The sequence below is a fragment of the Macaca nemestrina genome, chromosome 7, assembly GCF_043159975.1.
Source record: "Macaca nemestrina isolate mMacNem1 chromosome 7, mMacNem.hap1, whole genome shotgun sequence".
NCBI lineage: Eukaryota > Metazoa > Chordata > Mammalia > Primates > Cercopithecidae > Macaca > Macaca nemestrina.
In genome coordinates, this window is record NC_092131.1 from 159,951,310 (window position 1) to 159,977,975 (window position 26,666).

The 26,666-nt window shown below is 51.3% G+C and overlaps 1 protein-coding gene across 6 annotated transcripts; it reads left to right on the top strand.

The window, feature by feature from the left end:
• The first annotated feature begins 43 nt into the window (after positions 1-43).
• On the top strand, positions 44-26,367 carry LOC105491721 (phospholipase A2 group IVD). 6 transcript variants are annotated; one of them, XM_011758369.2, is made up of 21 exons: positions 44-293; positions 2,898-3,075; positions 4,938-5,010; positions 5,202-5,338; positions 6,312-6,443; positions 7,128-7,168; positions 7,520-7,562; positions 8,894-8,957; positions 9,339-9,475; positions 10,618-10,725; positions 11,169-11,206; positions 11,388-11,523; positions 11,865-12,001; positions 13,558-13,780; positions 21,054-21,171; positions 21,526-21,663; positions 21,892-21,999; positions 22,128-22,322; positions 22,561-22,727; positions 23,344-23,530; positions 24,498-26,367. In XM_011758369.2, exons 2-21 carry the CDS (start codon positions 3,013-3,015, stop codon positions 24,722-24,724), a joined length of 2,472 nt encoding a protein of 823 aa, XP_011756671.2. In that variant the 5' UTR covers positions 44-293; positions 2,898-3,012; the 3' UTR covers positions 24,725-26,367. The 6 variants fall into 6 exon arrangements, with proteins under 6 accessions (XP_011756671.2, XP_011756677.2, XP_011756687.2 ...); XM_011758375.2 differs by having other exon boundaries at positions 4,941-5,010; XM_011758385.2 differs by lacking the exon at positions 2,898-3,075.
• The last annotated feature ends 299 nt before the right edge of the window (positions 26,368-26,666 follow it).

A 26,666-nucleotide genomic window follows, 5' to 3' on the forward strand; every position in this document is an offset into this window, starting at 1 on the left:
GCAGGTCCTGGAGCCCTGCCAGAGGTTTCTGGAGATGCTGGTTGACCCAGCCTCCTGGGGAAGAGCGGCAGGTGCAGGGCTGAAGGAGCGACCTGGGGGTGGAGCCCCAACCTGTTTATAGGATCGTGGCTCATCGAAGGCTGGCAGATTCATGCTGGTCCCATCCCATTGGGACCGTCGCTGCCACCCAGCCAGAGAGCTAGCATCTTGGCAAGGGCTGGGCCTGGAGTGAAGCTGGAAGGGCTAGCATGGAGAGTCTGTCACCTGGGGGACCACCTGGCCTTCCTTACCAGGTAATAGTGTCTGCAGAGCATGTGGGCACCAGTCAGGGCAGGCCTGGGGCCAGGGTGCTTTCTGGGAAATGTGGTAGCTGGAATCAGGGTGATTTCAGTCTCTACCAGACTGGGCCAGAGGGCGAGGGAGTCTGAGATTTGGGATGCAGAGTGGGTGGGGTGGGTGCGCAGCATCCGTAGATGCGGGGTCTGGGAAACATGAGTCTGGTCAGCAGAGCTTCCTTTCGCCACCACCAGTGACCGCAGCAGTGCCCTTAGGGACCTGCCCCCCACCAACATCGGAGAACATAGTGGCTGCGTGTGTCACAAAAGGAGACCCACCAGGTCCACAGCCCCATCACCACAGGCCAGCAGACTTCCTGGAACTGGCTGGACTCCTGGGATCACCCTGTGTGTCTCCGGAGCTCTGGGGGCCCAAATCCCCATCCACTGCCAAGTATTTACTAAGCCCAAGAGCTGAGGGCTGCACCCAGGCCAGGGAGGCCTGCAAACTGCTCGCGCCCACCTCTGTCATGTGTTTCTCCAAAGCCCAGAGTTGTCATCCTCTGCCAGGGACCAAGGCCAGCAGGGCTGGCTCCTGGTCCGGTGCCCCAGGTGGTGGCCAGGAATGAGGCTAAGTGTGCCAAGGTTACTGTCACCTACAGGTGACTGGGCTGATGAATGTCCTCCAGGAGCCTCTGGGTTCGTCATCAATTAAGCTGGTATTTCAGATGGGAAGATCTTTCACAAGGGAAGGTGACACCCCTATGCCCTCAGGAGAAAAGATTCCTATCAGTTAATTATGTCGGTTAGCTTAGTAATCGTATTAGTCAAATCTGTGACCAATCTATGAATATCTATTAGTCAAATTAGACAAATCTATGAAAATCTAGTGTCTAGATATCCTAGATATCCGTGGGGCAATGAGGGAAGAGTTGCATGCTTTTCCAAAGGAGCAAAGTCCTGGGAAGGGAGAATAGACAGGTTGTGAGCTCTGGCCTCGAAGTTTGAATTCCAACTCTGTGTCTGCTAACTCTGTGACCTCGGCAAGTTAGCCTCTCTCAGCCTCAATTCCCTCATCTAGAAAACGGGAGGAAATGGGAATACTGTCTTTTGAAGTTGTGGGAGGATAAATAAAGTTACAATAGGTAACATGCTTAGTACAGTATTGTCACCCCACAGAAAGACACGAGAGAAAATGATCTCTAACTATGTTGTGTTTACTCTGGAACGATAAATGACTGTGGCTCGGAATGTGCCGAATGACAGGCCGCCAGGGCAATGGTGAGGGAAGGGGAAAGGGAAGCTTTCACTGGAAAGAAAAGGGGAGGCTCACAGAAACTGCTTGGAAACAGAATTCATTGGTTCTGGAGGCTCAAAGCCAGAGTTGTCAGTTCATTGGTGGAGATGCTGTTACTGGGCACGTGTATTTTTTGAGGGCATCTTATCTGAATTGCTGCAGTCCTAATGGATGTCTAGTGATAAACCTTGTCAGCTAATCTCCCTGGCGAAGGCTGTGCCCCTTCCCCCTTTTCCCTCAGCCTGCTCAAGGTCTAGCTCCCGGGTAAAACAAAAGCCTAAGTGTCAGCGATTTGGGAGCCTGAGTCTTCCCCACACCTGGAAAACACCTCGCCTCCAACTGGCATTGGCAGGACTGAGTCCGCAGGACCAGGGGCTGTGCCCAGGGGTTCCACCTCTCTTCTCTCTGACCTCCTGCTTTGCCCCACCACAGGGCACTGGTGCCAGCAGGGGACAGGGCGGGTCCGCTCATTTCCGTCTTCCTGCTGAAGAAGGACTTTGGCATGAAGATGCCGAAGGATGTGTGAAGGATGTGAAGCTGTTTTCTGTGGGGTTTGCAGAAAGTCCTTGGAAACAGCTCTCATCTCAGACATGTAAACATGAGCTCTGCTCTTTCATGCGTTCCCAGCCCTAATTTGTTGGGGTCTGGCAAAACTGATTTCATCTTGGTATCTGCAACATCCACAGTGCTTGGAAACATGACAAATACTTAATGAACAGTAGTAGTAATAGCAGTTACTTAAAAACTGCTTACTTTATTCCTAAGCAGCCTGCAGGCATTAACATTCTAAGCCTCAGAATACTATGTGAGGTCAGAACTCTTATTATTTCCACTACACATGAGGAAACAAAGGCAAAGAGAAGTTTAGTGACTCGTCCAAGGTCACACAGCAAGTAAGTGGCAGGGCCAGGGTTTAAATCCAGACAAGCTGGCTCCGGAGTCTGCCTTGAAGCCCCCGTAAAGACCAGACATTGTAATCATTGTCGCAATAATACCATGTTCTGGGCACTCCATGTTAGCGATGATCTTAGAGGCGAAGAGAATTGGGATTTCTCTTTAGGGAAAATGGGCTTTCTGAGGTTGAGAAGCTCTGGGTGATGGGAGGGAGAAATGAACTACAATGCTTAAACCCGGGATGGTGACTGGCTAGACAGTGAGTAACTGGGGCCATTTCTTAGTAGCCCAAGTGGCTTTAGAGCAGCCCACAAGCTGTGGACCTGTGGAGCGTCGGCCTGGCCCCGGGGAGCAGGGGAACGAGGCCAGGCTGCCTCTGCCCTTCCCCTGTCTTGTCTTGGAGTGGGACATTGAAACTCAACACCCTGCAGGGCCCCAGCGTCCCAGCCATCACCTCCCTGTGGCCGGCAGTGGTGGAGTCTGAGTGAGGGGAGGAAATGGAGCTACCTGTGGCCGGCAGCGGTGAAGTCTGAGTGAGGGGAGGAAATGGAGCTAGATGCCCCGAAGCTCATGAAATCTCTGCCGCTGACAACATCTATGAGGCTTAAGGTTTGTAGAGTTGACATGTTGCTGGTGCCACTGGAGTTAATCCCCAGGAAGAGAGAAACAAGTCTACCTTGCTCAGGGAGGTCGTGCATGCTGTGCTGGAAAGCTGCCTGGAGTGACAGGGACGTTGGCATGGAACCACAGAGAGGAAAGATGCAGGGGCAGGGCCACCAGGCATATGGCTTTGCTGCGGCCCGTGGTCCTTTATGGTTTCTGGTGGTGAGTGGAGAGTCAGGTCCCTGTGGGTGCTGAGCCAGCCCCTGGCAAGCAGCATCTGTGCAGAGCGGAGACCAGTCCTTGTAGGCACCGAGAACTTCCAACCACATGCGTGGAAGTGGGTCTGGTCATGGGAGAGCGCAAAGCAGGAAACAGCTCTGGTTTTGCCACAACAGTCTCCCAGCCATGCGATGTCGAATGTTCACTGTGCAAACACTGCACTGCCTGGTGGCTCCCTCAGGATCAGGGGGGAGCAGGTGAAGGGATATAAGGGTCTGAGACAATCATACTTACTTAGTGGGGAGTCTAACCTGGTGGCAGAGCCGCTGAATGGCAGAAGCCCCAGCAGGGTTTTATTTTTCTGGAATGAAGGTGGTCTGTGGGTTCTTCAGCAGGGCCGCCATACTGCATGGCTCCTGCGTTCAGCATTTCGTAGGCCTTCATGTGCCTGGTGCCCCTTGGGGGTCCTGCCACCCTGTGGCCCAGCAGGGTCCCCTCCTGGCTGGGGGCTCCCACTACCCCACTCCCTGGCACAGGCAGTGCTCCTTCCTGATAGCCCCTGTTCTAACGGACCTTCTGTACGTGGGCTCTTTCTGCTGCGGCCACATGCCCCATAGGTGGTCCTCCTAGGAAGGCTCCTTTCCAAGAGGATGCAAGGCCAACAACCTTCCTTGGGGTCAGCCCACAGGAAAAAAATGCCATTTGCCCTGCCAAACCCATGTGAGTAACTTCACATCAAAGGGGCTTATAAGAAACCTGTGCTAGGTACCCAGAAGAAGCCGAGCAGCAGGGCATAGGAACAGAAACCCCAGGGCCCTCCTGATCCCGGCAGTGCCAGGGACCTCAGCAGTGGGGTGTGGGGACACCCCCAGTGCTCTGTCCCCAGCAGGTCTCAGCCACGCCCCACTGGCCATCCGCTTTCCCTCCTGCCACCTACTCTCTGTTCATCTTCTCCTCCAGCTTCTGCTCACTCAGCTGCTTCTCCCTCTCACCTGGGCTGCCTGTGGCTGACATGGCCTCATCAGCATCTTAATACTTAGTGGCCTTTCACCCACAGCACCGACTGCTCCCTACGATGGCCTAGTGCTCCTGGAGTTTCCTCATTCATACGCTTTACAGTGCAGATTGCCAAGATCCAGGGTAGCACCTGTGGACTGGGCTGCCGAGGCTCAGCCTCCCTTAAGTCATGCGCCTGTTTCCTGTCCGGAAGGGCTGAGGGGTGGGCAGTGCTGGCAGTAGGGTCACCAAAGGTAGCCCTTGTTTTGCCAAAGGGCTGCCCTCCCTGGGAGCTCTGGGAAGGGCTGACATCTAACTGACCTATGTGGTGGCCACTCCTTGGCCCTCAGTTCCTTGCTCTGTCCACTACCCCATGTTTCTGTTCCTGAGGGGGAGGGGGTTCCACAAATCCCACCCTGGGTGGGCTGCTATTCCCTGACTGCTGCAGCCCAGAACCCTGACCCCAAAGACAGAGGTGGACAAAGGCTGTGTGGTCCCCAGACGGTGTCTCGGAATGCCTGGCAGCGGTCGGTGTCGGCACCGCCAAGTGCCAGGAGAGTGGTGAGGGGTGTCGGCAGCCCGGTGCAGCACAGCAGCTCCAGGCATAGGGGAGGGAATGTGGGAAGGACTCTGGAGTTTGATTTTCTCTCCAGCAGGAGGCCTCTGCCTGCTGGCAGCTCACCGTGAGGGTCCTGGAGGCGCGGAACCTGCGCAGGGCCGACCTGTGTGAGTAACCGTCCTGTGCGCTCTGGCGGGAGCAGGGAGGACCGGATCCCATGGGAAGGGCCAAGACGAGCACCCTGGGGCTGGGCTGGGTCACCTGTGGTGACCGCCAGGGTCTTGATAGGAAACTGGCGTGGCCTGTGGAGAGGGGTGTGAGGAATCCTCCCTCATGGAGCCTTCCTTAACCTTGGCAGTGAGTGAGGCCGACCCTTACGTGATCCTACAGCTGTCGACCGTGCCTGGAATGAAGTTTAAGACCAAGACGCTCACCGACACCAGTCATCCTGTGTGGAATGAGGCCTTCCATTTCCTTATCCAAAGTCAGGTCAAGGTGAAGGCCGGGGACTCCTGGCCACTTCCCTGTGAGCAGGCCGGATCCCCATGCGAGGGTTCCTGGGGTCGAGCATGCTTCCTCCGGGGCTGTCAAAGAAACTGTTAGGAGAAGGGGGTCTCTGTGGCCTGGCCCATCTGTGCTGTGTGCAAGGAAATGTATGAAAGCATGAACATGGTCCTTTCACCAACTGACGGTGGGACTGACTCCCGCAAGCTGGGTTCCTCTCGAAGCCTAGCTATGAAACAGAGACAGTAAGAGCCCCCTCCTGACTGGGTCGTGCTGTGGGGTGAGATGAGACTGTGTGTGGAAGACCGTGGAAGGTCACCAGCACATACCTTAGGGTGCAGCTCAGGGAGCCAGAGAAGCCAAGGAGAGAGACAGAGACACAGACAGAGAGAGAGAAAGAGAGAATTCTTTGACAGACTTTTATGTGTTTTGTTTTGTTTTGTTTTTGTTTTTGTTTTGAGACGGAGTTTGCTCTTATTGCCCAGGCTGGAGTTGAATGGCACAATCTCAGCTCACCGCAACCTCCGCCTCCCAGGTTCAAGGGATTCTCCTGCCTCAGCCTCCCGAGTAACTGGGATTATAGGCACCCATCACCATGTCCAGCTAATTTTTTTGTGTTTTTAGTAGAGATGGGGTTTCACCACGTTGGCCAGGCTGGTCTCGAACTCTTGACATCAGGTGATCCACCCACCTCAGCCTCCCAAAGTGCTGGGATAACAGGCATGAGCCACCATGTCCAGCTCAGAATTTTATGTTTGATAAAAACAAAAATTAGAAGGAGGAAATTTGAAATTTAATAAGATTTCCTTATATTTAAGTTTTACAGTTTTTTTTTTTTTGAAGTGCAGAAGAGTGGGGGCATAATAATCTTCTCTGGCTCTAGACATCAAGTAAGGGCTCAACAGAGGTGAGCTACTCTCGCTATGAGCAGGTAAAATGCTAAGTCGCTGTTCCTGGTTCCTAGAATGTTCTGGAACTTAGCATCTATGATGAGGACTCAATCACGGAGGATGACATCTGCTTCAAGGTTCTCTATGATATCGCAGAAGTCCTCCCTGGCAAGCTGCTCCGGAGAACCTTCTCCCAGAGTCCCCAGGTGGGTGGGGAAGTCCCCGTGGGCCGCGCTTCTTCTGACTCCAAGCTGAGGAAGTTGCTGTTTCTCCCACCTGTTGGGAGACTGCTGGGGTGAACTCATTCACAGAAAATCTAAACCCCTTCCAGAAATATTTGCATTTTAATAAGCAAGGAGAAGGCTTCACTTTACAGTTAACAGGCTAAATCACCCAGTGGAGGAATTTTAGCCACCGGTGGCAGGAAGTCTTTGGGAGGTGGAGAACTTCCTAACACCCCTCAAAACACAGCTTAGCATCCATCACTCCTGCTGGTGGTGCCAAGGCCTGCTTTGTGAAGGCCTTACGTGCCTTCCTGCTGCAGCCTGGGGGTGGGGATGGCAGAGTTCGGGGGTCTGGGGCCTCCTCAAGAAAAACAAATGGGTCCTGCACATCATGCCTCCTTTGGCTGTGCTCCTTGTCTTCCCCTTCAGTCTTGCCCAGAGTTGTGGGACCTCCAAGGGAGGGAGACCTGTTCTCTGCAGACTTACTAGCCACGGGCAATGTGGGCAGGTAGCCTCAGTTTCCTCATCTGTAAATTGGAAATAATTGTACTAACGTGCCTCCCTTAGAGACTGCTTGAGAGGATGAGATGACACCTGTAAAAGAACTGTGTCAACTCTGAAGAAATAGGTATGTGCTGATGACTTGCTCATCCTCTCTAATTTCAGGGAGAGGAGGAGCTGGATGTGGAGTTCCTGATGGAAGAAACGTGAGTAATGTCACACAGCCCAGGGAGGGTCTCGGGACTCAGGCTCTGTCTGAGGAAATGGCCCTGACCTAGATCTCCCTGTGGTCAGTCTGCCTGACTGGCCCTCATCTCCTACCTCTGCCAGAGAGGTTGGGTGTGGGGTGGGGCTTCTCAGGGAAATGCAGAGGAAGGCCGATGTTTTCAGTGCCTGCTCTCTCCCCTCCCCTCTCTTCCTGCAAAGCATCTCCCCTTCCCTCTGAACCTTATCCAGGACCTACAGAGCCCTCAGCATCACCCGGGCAGACCCCACATGGGCGGGAGGGGGAGGTCAATGCAAGAAGCGTTTGCCTTTGTATGGTTTGATTTTTCCAGGTCGGATCGCCCAGAAAACCTCATCACCAACAAAGTCCTTGTGGTAAGCGCTTTCCCCAGGCTTAGGGGAGGGGCCCCAGAGCAGCTGCCTGGGGTGTGGACCAGCAGGGACAAGGAAGGGGCAGGGCTTCGTGGTAAAACCACCCCTAGCGTTCCAGCCAGGTGGTCACCTGGGGCTGTGGGTCTTGCAGGGGCCTGGAGCTAAGGGGCGCATAGAGAGAGGGGAGGCAGGGCTCTGCCGAGAGGAGGTTCTGGCCCACAGCTGTTGGGGGTGCTTCCGGAAGGCGTTTAGTCACCTGCGGTGAACTCATAGTTTTAGGGACTGACTGAGCGCTTCCCTGGGAAGTGGTGAAGAAATCAGGCAGGCCAGGCCCACCTTCTGGTTGTTCATGTTGAGGTCACCGAGGTTCAGAGGGAGCTCCCAGGGCGGTGTGCTGCCGACCTCGGAGACCCGATCCTAGAGATCGGATCCGGGGCTCAGGCAGTTCCTACTGGGGACGGGGAGAGTCCCCGTCAGCGCTCCTGACCGCGGGCTCGCGAAGCTGCAGTGAACAGAAATGGCCGCAAGGGGGCGAGCGGGCGACGCGCTAGAAGCTTTTATCACAGTGTCCCAGATCAGCCACACGGTATCCCAGACCAGCAGCACAGACCTGGGAGCAGGCGGGTCCAGGGTCACGTGCGAAGGCACCTAGAGCCCCAGCATTTAAGCTCCCAGGGGCTGTTTGATGGGCGGGTATTACTTTTAAAAATACACATGAAAATAAAGTCAAGCCAATGGCACTGCCTCTTAGGAGGTGATGGAGACACGCAGCGGGTGGGCAAATTCAGTGATTGTGTGGAGCGTGGGTGGCGGGCATCTGCTGGTATGCTTCACAGATCGCACACAGACTCCCTTGGCAAGGCCACGGGGGCCTGGCCTTGTCGGTGTCCCCAGTTAGGCCACAGACGACAGCCAGGAGATGTTCGGAGTGTTTCTCCGGCACCCAGTCCACCCTCCTGTGGACGGGCGGCTCACTTAGATTATTTGGAGTTGTGGTAGAATATCTCCTCCAGCTCCAAGCCACAGGGAAACAAGAGAAGAAAGAGCTATATCTGAGGATTGGGCACTCTAGGAGGTTTCGGGAGTTTGGCAATGCCAGGAGAGCTGGTGGGGAGATATGGAGCCAGGCCTGCCTGGCTGCTGGGGAGCATCAGTTTCAGCAGCGGCAGAGGATCGGCCATGGGGTCAAGGGCCTCTGCAGCCAAACTCATCCTGAGCCCACACAACTCCTTGTGTGTGTGGTGGATTTGAGACAGTGGGGCTCAGAGGGTTGAAGTTGAGGGGACCTCAGCTTACCCTGCAGAGGCCCCCGCCCATGATGTGGTCTTCCCTAGGCCCGAGAGCTGTCATGCCTGGATGTGCATCTGGACAGCGCAGGTAGCACCGCTGTGGTTGCAGGTGAGACCGGCTTGGAACCAGGCCTGGACTCTGCCTGGATGTGGGGGTGAGGAGGATTGCTGGGAAGCCTGCACAGGGCGGGAGGCCAGCAGCAGGATAGAGCATGCCTCTCCCTTCTCACCAACATGGCACAGAGGCCCATGGGTCTCCTTTGGGCAGGAGGGTCCCCTGACCTGGGGGAGAGCATGTTGCAGAAGGCAGGTGTCTGGGGCAGGGAGGTTGTGGGCCCCGTGGACTGGGAAGGGCCCTTTTCAGAATGCCATTGACGATGGCCCAGGCTCCCAGGCATCCTCTGAGTCCAAGTGGTGGTGCTGCTGTTCCAGGTCCGAGCTGGGGTTCTGGGCTCTTGTTCTCATGCTAACCTGCCCGCTCTCTCCCTAGATCAGGACAAGTTGGAGCTGGAGCTGGAGTTGAAGGGGTCCTATGAGGACACACAGACATCCTCCCTGGGCACAGCCTCTGCCTTCCGCTTCCACTACATGGCAGCCCTAGAGACAGAGCTGAGTGGGTGCCTGAGGGTAGGTCTTGGCTCTAGACCTCATTTGTAATCCCCAGGCTTGGGCAGCTCCAGCTGCTGCAGGCCCCTCCCTGCTCTCCCTGCCCACCAGGGCCAAGGCCCCTGTGGCCTTGTCAGCCTCCCTAGTTAGGTACCTCACCCTTGGCAGACATGGAGGACCACCAGGGGCCAGAGTGGTCATGGAGTTGCTGTACCATATCAATCTTTGAATCCTCCAGCAGCCCCTCCAGTGATACCCTTAGAATAAGACATGACGGGCTGGGCTCGGTGGCTCAAGCCTGTAATCCCAGCACTTTGGGAGGCCAAGACGAGCGGATCACGAGGTCAGGAGATCGAGACCATCCTGGCTAACCCGGTGAAAACCCGTCTCTACTAAAAAATACAAAAAAACTAGCCGGGCGAGGTGGCGGGTGCCTGTAGTCCCAGCTACTCAGGAGGCTGAGGCAGGAGAATGGCGTAAACCTGGGAGGCGGAGCTTGCAGTGAGCTGAGATCCAGCCACTGCACTCCAGCCTGGGCGGCAGAGCGAGACTCCGTCTCAAAAAAAAAAAAAAAAAAAAAGGAATAAGACATGACATCTGTGCCCACAAGGCCCTGCACAGCCTGGCACTCGCCCACCTCTGCTGCCTCATTTTGTTCCACACTCCCCCCATGCACAGTGTGCCAGCCATCCTTGTCTCCTCTGTCATTTCCAACATGCCAGGTGCTCTCCTGTCCCCCACTGGCTCCTTCCAAGACTGCCTCCTCCTCCTCCTCCTCCTCCTCAACATCTTAGCTCAAATGCTGCCTCTTCAGAGGGTCCTCCTTGACCCCCACCTCAAATAAACCCCACGCACTCCACCTTCGGTTGCATTAGAAACTGTCATATCACACCACTTATTTCCTTCACGACATTTACTAACATCAGTTCATTACCCATGTCTTTATAAATTTACACATGCTATTCAGTGAGAACAATGCCTTTGTACTACATAAATGGTAGCTCTTATAATTTTATAGTTATGATACTTATCAATATTATACTTACGATACTTATCAATATTATAATATTCTGTATTATCAGGGAGAGACTGTGTCTGTCTGGATTACAGTCTAGATACTCAGTAGGGATTTGTTGAATGAATGAATGATGCTTTCCCTCCAGAGCTCCACAAGCAATGTCTGGAATGGGGACAACTCAGCTCAGCACCTCACTGTGCCCCTGAGGCCTTTGATCGGGAAGGAGGTGACCATGGATGTTCCTGCTCAAGATGTAAGTGGCCTCAACTGGATGGGAAATGACAGTAAGAATGAAGATAAGGCTGGGCTCGGTGGCTTAAGCCTGTAATCCCAGCACTTTGGGAGGCCGAGCCAGGCGGATCACCTGAGGTCAGGAGTTCGAGAACAGCCTGGCCAACATGGGGAAATTCTGTCTCTACTAAAAATGCAAAAATTAGCTGGGCATGGTGGCACATACCTGTAATCCCAGCTACTCTGGAGGCTGAGGCAGGAGAATCGCTTGAACCCAGGAGGCGGAGGTTGCGGTGAGTCAAGATCGCACTACTGCACTCCAGCCTGAGCAACAAGAGCGAAACTCCATCTTAAAAAAAAAAAAAAGAAGAAGAAGAAGATGAAGGGGACCAAGGCCCCAGGGGATACCCATGTGCTGCTTAGGGTCTAGGAGGGTCTCAGCAGGGTGTCTGGCTTTGATTTCAGGTCCCAGGAGTGAGGCTGCAGCTCAAGGCAGAGGGCTGGTAAGGGACATTCACATCTGTGGGGACAGTGAGAGGCGGGCATGCAGGAGGGGAGGGCTGTGGACAAGGGTGGTCCTTGAGATTGGAGGAGGGGCTTCTTTGGCAGCTCGCTGTGGGCTTGGCCAGCCGGTGGCTGAGCTCTGCAGGTGTCCCCTGACCCCTGGATCCTCCATTGACACAGCTCCAAGGAGCTGGCCGTGCACCTGGGCTTCAATCTGTGTGCAGAGGAGCAGGCCTTCCTGAGCAGGAGGAAGCAGGTGGTGGCCAAAGCCCTGAAGCAGGCCCTGCAGCTGGACGGAGACCTGCAGGAGGACGAGGTCTGGGGGCGCAGGGAGATGTGTGTGCAGATATCCTGGACTGGCCATAAGGGAGTACCTGATTCCTATGCCTCTCCAGAAACTCCAGTCAGTGGAGAGTGGGCATATGTGGGGAGACATGGGAGCGTGGGTGGTCTTTGGGGATCTAACTCCCTTGGGAGCTCCATCCTGGGCTGAGAGCCGTTGCTTCCAGAAGAAGGCTGGACCTAGCTCTGACCCTGACTCTATCAGGCCTCAACCATGTGGGCCCTGGAGACAGGGAGCGGGCAGGGCTTTGGGTGAGACAGGAGGCAGCTGGCCCCTTTCCTTGTTAATCCAGCCTGTGTCTGTATGTGGTCCAGGTACCCATTGTGGGCATCATGGCCACAGGAGGAGGTGCCCGGGCCATGACCTCACTCTACGGCCACCTGTTGGCCCTGCAGAAGCTGGGCCTGCTGGACTGTGTGACCTACTTCAGTGGCGTCTCAGGCTCTACGTGGTGAGGATTCTGGGGGACTGGACGGCAGAGAGGATCAGGGGCCATAGTGGGGCAGAGTGGACACCAGAGGGACCCTCTGTATGGGGAGGCCAAGTAGGTGTGAGCAGTGTGATCTGATAGGAGCCAAGCAGCTTTCCCACAAGGGAGGAAACAGATGTTTACAGAAGCCCTGCCATGAGCAAGGTGGTGCAGGAGGTGTGTTCCGGATGTTACTGAAGGGCTGTGAGGTAGCTGGCTCAGATGCAGCTGGGTCTGAGTCCCGGCAGCACCACTTACTGGCTGGCTGACCCTGAGTAACTTATCTCCTCCGATTCTCAGTTGACGCAGCTCCAAACAGGGGCAATCATGGCACATACCACGTGGGACTGGGGTCGGAGGATCACCCAAGTAAAGCACTTAACTTAATGCCCGGCACAGCCAGGAGTTCCTAACTGGTAGCTCTTTTTATCGTTCATTGTTATTATTTCATTTAATCTTCACCACACTTGAGGTAGATTCCCTTATTGTCCATTTAAGACTGTGTAGACATTGAGGTCGAAATGCTATTTTTACCTAAAGATAGCATGACCTCCCTACGCCCTCATCCTGCAGCATGATGAGGTGCAGCATCCCACTGTTAGAGATTCGTTCCTTTGAGTCTTACTGAAATGTGACTTTAAGGAGTAAAAGAAGAGGAAACTCCTCAGAGGAGTTTAGGTGACAGCTGTTGACAAGCACAGTGTGAAAAGGCTTCAGGACAGAACCATGAAGATGGGAGTGGGGTCCAGAACTGGGCTGTCCAGTACAGTAAGCCACTATGGTAGCCAGTAGCCACATGTGGTTATTGACCACTTGAAATGCAGCCAGTCCACATTGAGGTGTGTTATAAATAGACAGTGAAGGCCGAGCGCTGTGGCTCACGCCTGTAATCCCAGCACTTTGGGAGTCTGAGGTGGGCAGATCACGAGGTCAGGAGATTGAGACCATCCTGGCTACCACGGTGAAACCCCGTCTCTACTAAAAATACAAAAAGTAGCCAGCCACGGCGGTGGGTGCCTGTAGTCCCAGCTGCTGGGGAGGCTGAGGCAGGAGAATGGCATGAACCCAGGTGGCGGAGCTTGCAGTGAGCTGAGATTGCCCCACTGCACTCCAGCCTTGGCGACAGAGCAAGAGTCTGTCTCAAAAAAAAAAAAAAAAAAAAAAACACACAGTGAATTTGGAAGACTTAGTTTGAAAACAAAAATAGAAATTACATCAGTAACTGTATTGATTACATGTTGAAATGATAATTTTTGAATCTAGCGATTAAATAAAATATTAAAATTAATTTTACAGGCTTGTATATCTTTTTAATGTGGTTACTAGGAAATTTTAAGTTCCGCGCGTGGCAAACATTGTATTAATATTGGACAGCGCCGGTCTAGAAGGAGAGACCGCCCTGAGACCCGCTTCCCAGATCGGCCCAGCCTTGGCGGCAGAAGCCACGCGTCAGGAGAAGCTGCAGGGTGGGAAGGCGGGCTTGCAGCGCCCCATGCTGGGCCTCGGGCTCCTACTGTTGTGTCCCCTCGTTCTCCCAGGACAATGGCCCACCTGTACGGGGACCCTGAGTGGTCGCAGAAGGACCTGGAGGGACCTATCAGACACGCCCGGGAGCACCTGGCCAAGAGCAAGCTGGAGGTCTTTTCCCCAGAGCGCCTGGGGAGTTACCGCCGGGAGCTGGAGCTGCGGGCTGAGCAGGGCCACCCCACATCTTTTGTGGATCTGTGGGCGCTAGTGCTGGAGTCCATGCTGCACGGCCAGGTAGGGCGGCTGAGCACGTGGGGAGAAGTGTGTGTGCACCGCGGGGGCAAAGGCAGAGCGCCCAAGCAGCTGACATGCGATGCGCATTTCCTGCAGCGTGGAAGACCCTGTGTTTTAGTGTCTGCCTGACTTTGGAATTCTGCCTTTCTGAGTTAGCAGATTCTTTAATTAACTGCTATAAAACAGAAATTTCTGGATCTCCCAAAAGCTGGGAATGAGTCAGTATCAAAGTCAGTCAGGCAAACAAAGCTTTTGTTTTGAGTGGGTAAGATTGCTAGAACCATTTTTATTTATCCTGCAATATGAAATGTACTGTTCTTCATCTTCAGGGTGGTGTTAAAAGCACAAACTCTGGAACCAGATTGCCTGAGTTCTAACCTCTTACTAGCTGTGTGTCCTCTTACTACCTCTTACTAGCTGTGTGTCCTTAGGCAAGTTATTTAACTTCTCTGTATGTCCGTTTTCTGATCTGTACAATGGGGATAACAACGGTTCTTAAGTTATAGAGCTGTTCGGAATACTCAGTGATACCTCAGCATAGAATAAGCATGAAGTGTCAGCTATTTTTCTTTATTCTAACAGCATCAAGACAAAACTAAACATTCATTTTTTAAAAAAAATTACAGTGCTCCTTGAGGGAAAGCTTAGTAAGTTAACTGCTGAACTTTACACTGATACAATTATTAAAATCAGCTATTTTTTCACACTATTGTTTTACCGCACATAACTATCTGAACAAAGTTTCAAAAGCATTTGAAACAATGAAAAGACAAAATGTAAGGAAAAGATTAGTAGCAGAAGGACTCATCTTTATCTTTGGGTCAGGAGTTTGATCAAGTATGATTATCATGGGAGGGGAGGAAGAAAAATTGGTTAATGGGTATAAAAATAAATTTTTATAGAAGGAATTTAAAAAGAATGATTATCGTGTAAACTAACCAAAAATGAATTTGCCTTGAATTTTTTTCTTTAAATATTTTTCTTACCGGTTAAGTACAACACTGCTTAGAAACTACCATCCTCATTTTTTGTATTAGCTATAAATATTTATTATGCAAATCTCAATCTTTACTTATTATGAAACTCTTCACACCTAAGACATTGAATAAACCATAATGACATAATGAATATGCATGACCTTACCAACCAGCCTATGAAATGAAATGTTACAGATACAGTTAAAGCCCTTTGTATTCCCTCCCCAGTCTTATTTCCCTCCTGCCCCCAGGGGCAAACACCATCCTGAATTTAGGTTTATCATCATGTTGCAGAGCAAGGGAGCCTCAAAACTGGGGTTCCACCCATGGAGGTTCTTGGCTTCCCCCAGGAAGAAATTCAAGGGCTAGCTGGTGGTAGAAAAACAGCTTTATCAAGGGCACAGTGTTACAGCTCTGTGACTGCTCCTGCAGAGCAGGGCACCCATCAGCAGTGTGTCCAGAGCAGCAGCTCAGGGGCAGTTCCACAGTCACATTTATACCCATTTTTAATTACATGCAAATTAAGGAGTAGGTTATTCAGAAATTTCTAGAAAAAGGGTGGTAACTTCTGGGTTGTTGCCGGGGAATGAGTAAACTATCATGATACTGGTGAGCATGTCTTACGGAGAGGTGCTTTCAGCCTTTCCCTGTTTCAGCCAGTCTCCAATCTGGTTCCAGAGTTGAGCCCCGCCTCCTATCTCATTCTTGTCTCAGAGATTAGACCCTCCTCCTTAATCTTAACAGGGCTGCAGAAGGGTGAAAATCTGTCTTCTGTAACTGCTTCCTGCTTATGTTATGGGCGTAGGCCCTGGCCAGGCACCAGAGGAGTAAAAATCTCTGGATACCCGATCTAAGGGGCCCGTAGGCAGAACACTTTAATTCTCCTGGTCAGTAAGCAAGATGGATTGGAAGCCTTGTACCAGCATTGACTTTACCTGGAACTACTGTAATCTAAAAGACACAAACTTTACTAAGAGGTTAATCAAGCAAGGGCCAAAGATTAGTAATAAAAAGATAGCTCTCAAAGGTTCTAGGAGAGGTAAGAACAAGGTGAGACTTGGGAAGGCATTTTTGATTATGTAACCAGGGCACTGATCCCAACTATATCTGTTGATATGATGTATCACATTTATTGATTTGTGTATGTTGAACTATCCTTGCATTCCTGGGATGGATTCCACTTGATCAATGGTGAATAATCTTTTCGATATGTTGCTGAATTTGGTATGATAGTTTTTTGTCGAGAACTTTTGCATCTATATTCATCAGGGGTCTTGGCCTGTAGGTTTCTTTTTTTGTTTGTGTCCTTATCTGGCTTTGGTATCAATGTAGTCCTGGCCTTGGATAATGACTTTAGAAGTATTCCCTCCTCTTGAATTTTTTCGAATAGTTTGAGTAGAATTGGTATTAGTTCTTTAAATGTTTGGTGGAATTCAGCAGTGAAGCCATCAGGTCCTTGACTTACCTTTAATGGGTGACATTTTATTACTGGTTCAATCTCATTGCTTGTTATTGGTCTGTTCAGCTTTTCTATTTCTTCATGGTTCAATCTTGGTAGGTTGAATGTGTCCAGGAATTTATCTATTTCTTCCAGGTTTTCCAGTTCACAAATTTTAACATATATATCCTTAAGAAAAATATGATACTATTTGCATGAACAATTTTGTACAAGTCTCCTTGTACACCTGCATTAGAGATTCTCTAAGCCTCCAAGATACATACCCAGTAGTTAAATTGTTGGGCCACTGGGTTTGTGCACCTTCAACTTTCCTACCTATTGCCAAACCATTCTCCAAAGGAGTTGTGTTAATTCACACTCCCACTACCAGTGTATAATAGTTGCTTTTTCTCTATATCTTGGGTAGACTTTTAAATTTTTGTTTAACTATGGGGTGTGAAAGGAACATTTATCATTTAGCATTTCTTTGAATTTTAGTTAGACAGTTTATGTTTTTAAGTATATTTATCATTTGGGCTTCCTCTTCCATGAATTACCTATTCAAACCCCTTTCCATTTTCCTGTTTAATTTGACTTTTTCATTTTTTTTTTGCAGGAATTCTTTATATATTTTTGATGTGAACCCTCATCAGTTCTAATGGTTTTAATGCATAATTTCAGTATAATCTAATTTATCATTCTCCTTTATGGTTTGTATTTTGGGGAGTCTTCCTTTTCCCTCCGCCAAAGTTATAAAATATCTTTCTATACATTCTTATAAAATTTTTAAAAGATTTATTTCTTATTAATAGGACTTTAATCTACCCAGAATTTATCTCCAGGTATCATGTGGCTAGGGATCCAACTTTGCTTTTTCTCACATTAATAACAAATTCTCCCAGTCTCATCTACTGAATTTTTTCTCCACTGATCTGCATTGCTAGTTTTGTCATATATCAGGTTTCATATATTTTTCGTATATTTATATTCCCGGGACTCTTCCTGAGTGCCCTATTCTGTTCCAACAGGACAGATTCTCTATCCCTATGCCAATAGCACACTGACTAAAGTTTTGTGATAAATCTTGGTATCTGATAGGCCAAGTTACCAGTCCACTTGAATTCTTCTTCAGTATTCTCTTGGTTGTACTTGCCCCTTTGCTGTTTCTTTCCTTCCTTCCTTCCTTCCTTCCTTCCTCCCTCCCTCCCTCCCTCCCTCCCTCCCTCCCTCCCTCCCTCCCTTCCTTCCTTCCTTCCTTCCTTCCTTCCTTCCTTCCTTCCTTCCTTCCTTCCTTCCCTCCCCTCCCCTCCCCTCCCCTCCCTCCCTCCTTCCCTCTCCCTCCCTCCCTTCCTTCTTTTCCTCAGAGTCTTGCTCTGTCACCCAGGCTGGAGTGCAGTGGCACAATCTCGGCTCACTGCAACCTCTTTCTCCTGGGTTCAAGTGATTCTTGTGCCTCAGCCTTCCACGCACCTGGGACTACAGGCATACACCACCATGCCCGGCGAATTTTTGTATTTTTAGTAGAGATGGTTTTTCACCACTTTGCCCAGGCTGCCCTTCAACTCCTGGCCTTGAGTGATCCACCTGTTTCAGCCTCCCAAAGTGCTGAGATTACAGGTGTGAGCCATTACACCTGGCCTGCTGTTCTAATTATATGATAGAATCACCTAGTCATGTTTTGTGACAAATGTTTTTGGGATTTTTATTGAAATGGCATTGAATTTATAAAGCCAACATAATTACTAGAAATATTTTCGTTTTATCACTATGTGCTATGTAGTCTTTGGATCTACTGTTTAAGTTCATATTCAGTTTTGATGATGTCATGTTTTATTAACTGACTTTCCTGCTGGGTGGCAGCAGTTAGTTACTATAGAATGGGAGAAGCTTTTTTTAACAGTTCCCTTTACAAGGTGCTAGAAAATGCAGTTTGATTCTAGGCTATACAGCAGACTTATTTAATTACCATTGGATCCTCCAGTAATGACTTAATGCATGGTTTTGTGTGTAAGCTTTATAAACATTTTTAGAAGACAATTTTTTAATTGTTCACAAAAATAGAAATGCTTGTGGTATTATTAGATACCTATATATTCTTAAAAATGAACCTGAACAACATAGTGAGACCCCGTCTCTACAAAAAATTTAAAAATTAGCTGGGCGTGGTGGCACACACCTATAGTCCCAGCTACTCAGGAGGCTAATGTGGGAGGATTGCTTGAACATGGGAGGTTGAGGCTGCAGCGAGCTGTAATCATGCCACTGCATTCCAGCCTGGGCTTTAGAGTGAGACTCTGTCTCAAAAAAAAGCACCTATGCTATTTTTAAAATTTTGTCCCAATAGGAAAGGTTTTCAATTTATTATTTTTTTTCTTCTGTTTATCATACCTTACCTCTTAAAGCCAACATTCATTGTAGACTTTATAAAATAATGTTTTATTCAGGCAATTTTAGTGTCTATTTCTAATTTTTTAAAGATGTTAGATAAAAACAGGTATTTATTACCTCTATAATGTAATAATCTAAAGTACCAAAAGTCACTTTACAATGTCAGAAAATATAACTCCATTTATGACAAATCACAATTTCGTTAATATTAATGAATATCATACCCTGAAATTTTGCTCAGAATGACTTTATTAGCCTACATACATCTTTAATAATGATTAGGTTTTTATAAAAACCCATTCATAAAATACACTAGCTATAATAAGTGCTTCTCAAACTCTCATCTCTTTGAAACTTTTTTCTTCAGTCTTTTGCTGGCAAGTACTGAACTGCTTAGAAGCTGCTCATCATTCCTCAAGGAGAAACTCAGAGTAGTTCTCTTATCCTTTCCTGAGTTAAGAACTGACACACTTGCCTTCCATTTAGTCTGCATTGCCAGTACTGCACCAAGCTCCAGTGTTTCCCATGGGACCCTCAAATCATCAGAACGGTGTTCTGCAGGGTTGGGGTTACTCGCTTGGAAACTGGGGGGTTAGAGACTGAGAGTCCTGCCGCAGCTTACTGGTGAGCCATTAGACATACTGGGTGGGTGCTGTTTCAGTAGATGCAGGGGTGTGCTGATCTTTTTCCAGAACTTTCCCTAGGGCATAAATTGCGCAACTGTAGTAAAAGGACACATTTTCCCTCATCATATGTATCAAAAGAGCAACAGAGTTTCTAAATAAAAAGATTTTGAGAAGGGATCATGTACACACATTTGTACCTAAGGACTGACTTGTCCATATACCACCACCATCCATGGCAGGGGATTGAGCCCTGTTTAGAGATTTCCTGCAAATTCCCTATAACTCATACTGGGGACCATTGAAGAATGGGGTGGAAAAACGACTGGTTGACACATGAGTGTTCTTGTCAGGGACAGATGAGCTGCCAGCGAGGAGGACACACACACTGGGTGTGTTGGGTTTTGCCATGGATGTGGGAGAGGGACCCTCCTTGAGTGGGCTGGGTAGGAATCCTCACACCTGGCTGGCCATCAGGATCATCTGCAGGTTTTTAAAAGGCAAACTCCAAAGTGACTTCTGACAGGCTGATTCTCAGTGGAGACCCAGAGGTCCACATGCTTCACATGCTCTCACATGTACACATTCACTGAGTCAATCTGATGATAAGGGCTGCTGTGGCAGGTTGGGAGCCTCTAGAACTAGACACTCTTCAGCTTGGAGAGCCCAAAGGAAGGATGACATATTCGTGGTACATGTACTGCCCAGTAGAAACAGCCCAGGGCTGAAGGCATCAACCTCAGCTCTGGCGGCAGAATCCTTCCCAAGGTGATGCTCCCGGCAGGCAGCACCATTAGCCTTGCTGGTGCTTGGGAAGAGCTCCATTTGCAACTCTAGTTCAGCATAGAATGAGGTCTTTCTGTTCCCCCACAATTCAGGGAGGCTCTGTGGAGGCTCCCCCAAAAGGCAAGCTATAGTCGTTGCCATCAAAGAACTTGGGCCATGGATGGTGGTGCCTCATGCCTGTAATCCCAGCACTTTGAGAGGCCAAGGCAGATGGATTGCTTGAGCTCAGGAATTTGAGACCAGCCTGGGCAACATGGTGTAACTCCATCTTTACAAAAAATACAAAAATTAGCCAAATGTAACTTGTAGTCCCAGCTACTCTACTCAGGAGGCTGAGGTGGGAGGATCACTTGGGCCTGGGAGGCGGAGGTTGCAGTGAGCCAAGATTGCACCACTGCACTCCAGCCTGGGTGAGAGAGTGAAACCCTATCTCAAAATAAGATAAAACAAAGACAGAGCTTGGAGCTCTATTGAAGAGGAAATTAAGAACAGAAGGCAAGAATAAACAATGGGGTACAACCTCATGCTGTGCAAAGCCAGAAATAAGAGGGACAATGGGGGGTGGGGCAAGGATGTAAGGAAAGCATTCGGGAGGGGCTGAAACTTGAACTGCATTAAGGAAAAGCTAGAAGAGGAGGCAATCCATCCCTGGCATAGGCTTCGGTATATGCTAAAAGGGCATTGCTGTGTCCTTTCTGCAAAGCAATACATGTATATGTGCATGTGTCCTTGTGTCTGTGTGTCAGTATCCACACCCACTTCACCCTTAAACCCACGAAGATGGGCCTGGAAGCACTGCTGGCATTGTAGTCCCTGTGAATGGCCCTCGCTGGAGATTGACAGTACACAGCCTGCATGCTCTGTCCAGCGACCCTGCATCTAGGGCTGGTCGGAACACGGGGGCATGAGTGGGAACTGACCCACATATGGTCCCCAGATCCCATGGGAGGAGGTGCCTCCTCACCCCCAGCCTGGTCCCCCATCCTGCCCCTGTCCTGGTGGAGCCGCTGCCTCCAGGACACTCCCAGCCTCACTTAGGCCCTGATGCCCTCTGGCCCCAGGTGATGGATCAGAAGCTGTCAGGACAGAGAGCCGCCCTGGAACGGGGTCAGAACCCTCTGCCCCTCTACCTGAGCCTCAATGTCAAAGAGAACAATCTGGAGACACTGGACTTCAAGGGTACAGTTCTACCCACTCCCCCTTCCTCATACTCCACCCTCCAAATCCTCTGCAGCCCGAGAGTCCCCAGAGAATTCACGCTGGAAGCTCCGCACAGATTGCCCAACCTTCCTGAGTCCTGAGGGACTTGGGGCCACTCTCTGTGTTTGGCAGTGGGGAGTGCTTGAGGGTGTGGACCAAGGCCTGGGAAGGGTGTGGTCAGCCCAAGAGTGCACGTTGCTCACATCTGATGCATTGGCGTCAGGCACAGCGGGGCTCGGGCCTGCTGGGGGCAGGGGCAGTATCTTTGGCCAGAGCTGGCGCTTCCGTAATCCACTCCCCTCACACTCCTGCCTCTCCCTCCCACCCCATTAGAGTGGGTTGAGTTCTCCCCCTATGAGGTCGGGTTCCTGAAGTACGGAGCCTTCGTCCCTCCTGAGCTCTTCGGCTCCAAGTTCTTCATGGGACGGCTGATGAGGAGGATCCCGGAGCCCCGGATCTGCTTTCTGGAAGGTGAGAGTGATGGCTCTGAAGGCCCTGGGCAGCCCTGGGCCAGGCGTCTGAATGGACATGGGTCCTGTAGCTCAGGTGGGGCAGAACCTCAGGACGAGGGGGAGGGGTAGGTGGCGGGGGGCGGTACATGGTAGGGGCAGCCCTCTCCCCACTCCCATTTTCCATCAGCACCCGAGGGTGGGGCCGCTGGCTGGGGCCTGAGGCTGACCTCTCTTGGGGTTCCCTCAGCCATCTGGAGCAACGTTTTCTCCCTGAACCTGCTGGACGCCTGGTATGACCTCACCAGCTCTGGGGAGTCCTGGAAACAGCACATCAAGGACAAGACCAGGAGCTTAGGTGGGAAGGGTGGGGGCACTGAGGGGGCTGGGATGATGCTGTTCCTTCAGACTCTGCTTGCGGTGTGCGGTGTCTGAGGGGAAGAAGTGAGGGGAAGAAGGGTCCAATGTCTGTTTCTCTGGCTTCAGAGAAGGAGCCCCTGACCTCCTTGGAGACCTGCTCGTGGCTGGAGGCCTCGTGGCTGCAGCCGGGCACGGCGCTGGCCCAGGCATTTAAAGGCTTCCTGACCGGCAGGCCCCTCCACCAGCGCAGCCCCAACTTCCTCCAGGGCCTCCAGCTACACCAGGACTACTGCAGCCACAAGGGCTTCTCCACCTGGGCAGGTCGGGGCCGCGGCCAGGGGTCCTTAGGTCACAAGGTTGGGCCTCTGGGTGGTGTGGCAGGGACTGGCCGAAGCCTAGGAGGTCAGCATCCATTTCTGGGGTATGGGCTGGAGAAGATCCCCTTGGAAGGTCCTGGGGAAGGACTGGTGGCATTCAGGGAGTGACCCAGAGGAGAGAAGGGGACATGGATGACCTGTGGCAGGGTGGTGGCCTCTGACCATCCTGCAATTCCTACCAGACTGCCAGCTTGACTCCACGCCCAGCCAGCTGACTCCCCAGGAGCCCCAGCTCTGCCTGGTGGATGCTGGCTACTTCATCAACACCAGCTGTCCCTCCATGTTCCGGCCGGGCCGCAGGCTGGACCTCATCCTCTCCTTCGACTACTCTCTATCTGCGCCCTTTGAGGTACGCTGGTCACCCCAGGGGAACCCCTCTGCCCAGCCAGGCCAAGCTCCAGAGGCAAATAGCAGGGCCACTGACCTACTGCCCCACACCGCCTGGGTCCCGAAGGGAAGGAGGGGTGTCAGGCCTTGATCTGCTGGCTCCTGCCAGGGTCCTCAGGTGGGAAGGGCTGTGGTGGTGCAGGGGCCTTGGGCTCCCAGGCCAGGTGAACAGGGAGGGACCTCCCCACACCTCCAAAGAACGGCTGGACAGAGCTGAGAGGAGACCCTAGCATCTCCATGTCCATCCCCCAGACCTCCCCTGAGACGCCGTGCAAATGCAGGTCCCCTCCCGGCTCTGGGATTTGAACAATCCAGCAATAGCAATCCAGAGTTGGAGTTTGGGGGGCTGGGGGTGGGTCTGTACCCCACCTAGAGATTTTAACCAAGCAACATTGCAGGCCACCAGAGTCCTTGGACTCCTCCTGGGTCTCCCTCCGAGTCACTCTGCAGCTTGGCCTGACCACAGACAGGACAGAGCCAGGCCGCTGTCTTGACACAGGCAGCTGGTGTGTGCTGGAACTGGCCCAGCACTGACCTGGGACGGGCTGGTTCTCTCCGGGCCACCTTCTCCCCACCAGGCACTGCAGCAGACAGAGCTGTACTGCCGGGCCCGGGGGCTGCCCTTCCCCCGGGTGGAACCCAGCCCTCAGGACCACCAGCAGCCAAGGGAGTGCCACCTCTTCTCAGACCCCGCCTGCCCCGAGGCCCCGATCCTGCTGCATTTCCCGCTGGTCAATGCCTCCTTCAAGGACCACTCAGCCCCCGGTGAGGCATCCCCTCGCAAGCACCCAGGCTGCCTGGCCCCTCAGAGGCCTGCCCTGGGCCCCCTGCCGCCCAGCAGAGGGAAGGGAAGTGAGTCTGCCCGGAGAAGGCTTCAGGACAGGCCCATCCAGGCCCACCCAGACCTTAGAGCCCACCCTGGCCTCCTTGCTGATGCCCTCATCCCTGCAGGCCCTCTGTTGGCAGGGTCACTATGCAGTGGTCCCCTTTGTCATGACGCCGGGCTCCTGCGGCCCTTCCATCTGCCCTAGTGCCCCCAGCTGCCCGGGGCTCCTCTGCTTTCCTGCTCTGTGGGAAACTCAGTCGGCCTCTCCATCATCCTTCCCCAGCCCAGGCTGGGCCCCTTCTCAAGGAGATGGGCCTCTCCTCAGGGGCTCCCGAAATGTAAACCCCCATCACATTCCTTCCTATCCTCTCTTCTCACCAACTGGTCAGAATTTTATTTCCTTCTGGTGGGAAAAACTCATTGCCGTCTTTGTGCGATATTCCCAGCTTTCCGGTTCCCACCATCATTCTAGATCTCCCAGCTTTCCTCTGAACATGCTCAGCCCACATCTGAGAATTCTAAAGAACCTTCATGTCTCAGCAAGTTCTCGCTGCCCCCTTGCTTCCACTGTGAGTCCTAAGAATCCGTTCACAAACCCAGTTGACTTCCTTCTTCTGGCTATTTCCACCTTGCCTCGAAGCAATGTACAGACATGTGGGGCTGCCAGAATAGCCTAAGGAGTGTCACGCTGCAAGGCAACGAAATATGAAATTGTATTTTCTACCACCAAATAGTATCCTTCCAAAGAGCACCCTGCCACCCACACTTACATCCCTGGGCAAAGGACACAGAGAGCTGGGAGGAAAGCAGGGGCTCCTCCAGTGGGGGCAGCCCTCCCTGTGCGCTGCTGCCAGGCTGTGGAGACCCCAGCGTTCTGCTCCTGACACCCCTCTCACCCCTGGGCAGGTGTCCAGCGCAGCCCCGCAGAGCTCCAGGCTGGCCAAGTGAATCTCACCGGGGCTACCTCCCCCTATGCCCTGTCCAACATGACCTACAAGGAGGAAGACTTTGAGCGCCTGCTACGGCTCAGTGACTACAACGTGCAGACCAGCCAGGGTGCCATCCTGCAGGCCCTGAGGACTGCACTGAAGCACCGGGCCCTAGAGGCGAGGCCTCCAGGGGCACAGACCTGAGGCTGCTCAGAGCCCCCAGGACCCTGAGGGCCACAATCTGACCCTCCAGGGCCTGCGGGCATAACCTGATCTGCAGCTGAGCTCAGCCACAGGCCTTCCCGGCTGGAGTTCTGGGCACTCCCAGGCCTGGGTGGCCTCTGCAGCTGGTCTCACTGCCCAGAGGGAACTGCATCCAGTGCAGAGTTCTCCCTTACGTTCATGGCTGGCTTGAGAAGAGTAGAAAATAACTTCGCCAGGCCAGTGTGTGGAACAGCTGGTCCAACCAGGCAGACTTTCACACCACAATTACTTCCATGCCTGAGAAGAATAGATTTGAGGTGCAAGCCGGAGGCGGCAGATCAGGAGTAGGGAGAGGAAGGACAGGGGATGCCTGACCTGACAGGTGGCTTCAGGTCTCGGGAATCACAAGACATCCTGAACACATTGCCTCCCCGTCTTCTTCCTGCTCCTCATCCTCCTCCTCCTCTCCTTGTCCTTCTCCTCTTTCTCCTCCTGCTTTCAGTATGCAAGTCTAGTACTTGTTTAAATTTATTCCTAAATATTTTATTCTTGTTTATAAGTGGAGTTATTTTCTTAATTTCATTTTAGATTATTCATTGCTATTTTATAGAAATACAATGGATTTTTAAATATTGATCTTGTATTCCACAGTCTTGCTGAAGTTGTTTACCGGCTCTAGTACTTTTGCAGATTTCTTAAAATTTTCTGTAGACAGATCATGCCATCTTCAAATAGAGATGGTTTTACTTCTTCCTTTCTGATCCGAATGCCTTTTATTTATTTTTCCCAATTGCCCTGACCAGTACAATGATGAATACACGTTTCAAGAGCAGACATCTTGTCTTGTTCCTGACACTGAGAGGAGAGCATACGTCTCTAACCATTTAGTGTGATTTTAACTGTGGGTTTTTCTTAGACATCCTTTATCAGGTTGAGAAAGTTCTCTTTTATTTCTAGTTTATTGAGTGTTTTATGATGAAAGGGTGTTAGGTTTTGTCAACTGATTTTTCTGTGTCTATGGGCATGATCATGTGGTTTTGTCTTGTATTTTATTAATGTACTCTATTGCATTAATTGGTTTTTGGATATTAAACCAACTTTGCATTCCTGGGGCAGTTTCCATTTGATTATGGTATATAACCCCCTTTTTTTTTTGAGATAGAATCTCATCATACTCTGTCACCCAGGCTGAGTTCAATGGTGCAATCATGGCTCACTGCATCCTCAACTTCCTAGGCTCAAGTGATCCTTCCACTTCAGCCTCCCAAGTAGCTGGGACTACAGGCATGTAACACCATACTTGGCTAAATTTGAAAAAAATTTTTTTGTAGCGATGAGGTCTCACCAAGTTGCCCAGGCTGGTCTTGAACTCGTGAACTCAAGCAGTCCTCTTGCCTCAGCCTCCCAAAGTGCTGGGATTACAGGCATGAGCCACAACAGCCAGCTGCTGGCACATTTCTTACCTTCCTCATGCAAGGGTGCGGGCACACACACACACACACACACACACACACACACCTGGCCCCAGGAGCTTCGGGACAGATCTTGGCTCAGGGACTGCCCTTATCTGATGTCCTCTCTCAGCTTCCTTCCCTGTGCCTCTTCTGCATTTGGCTTTATTTTGATTCTTCACTTTTTCCATTTTATCACAGACTTTGATTTTTTTTAACAATGATAATGGGAATTGACTGGCCGTTGTGTTTTATTTTATGCTGGGCGTTTTACATTATTCCCCTTAATTCTCACAGCTGCCTAATGTGTTAGGTAGAATTACCGTCTCCGTGTCATCAATAATGAAACTCAGGGGTGGGAAAGGAACAGAACAAAGCATCCCGTGACTCGTCTGCCGGGCCCTGGTGTCTGCCTGATGCACACAAACTTCACAGAACGCCCGCGTCAGGCAGGGTCACCGTGCCCCCATGATGCAGCAGGACAGAATCAA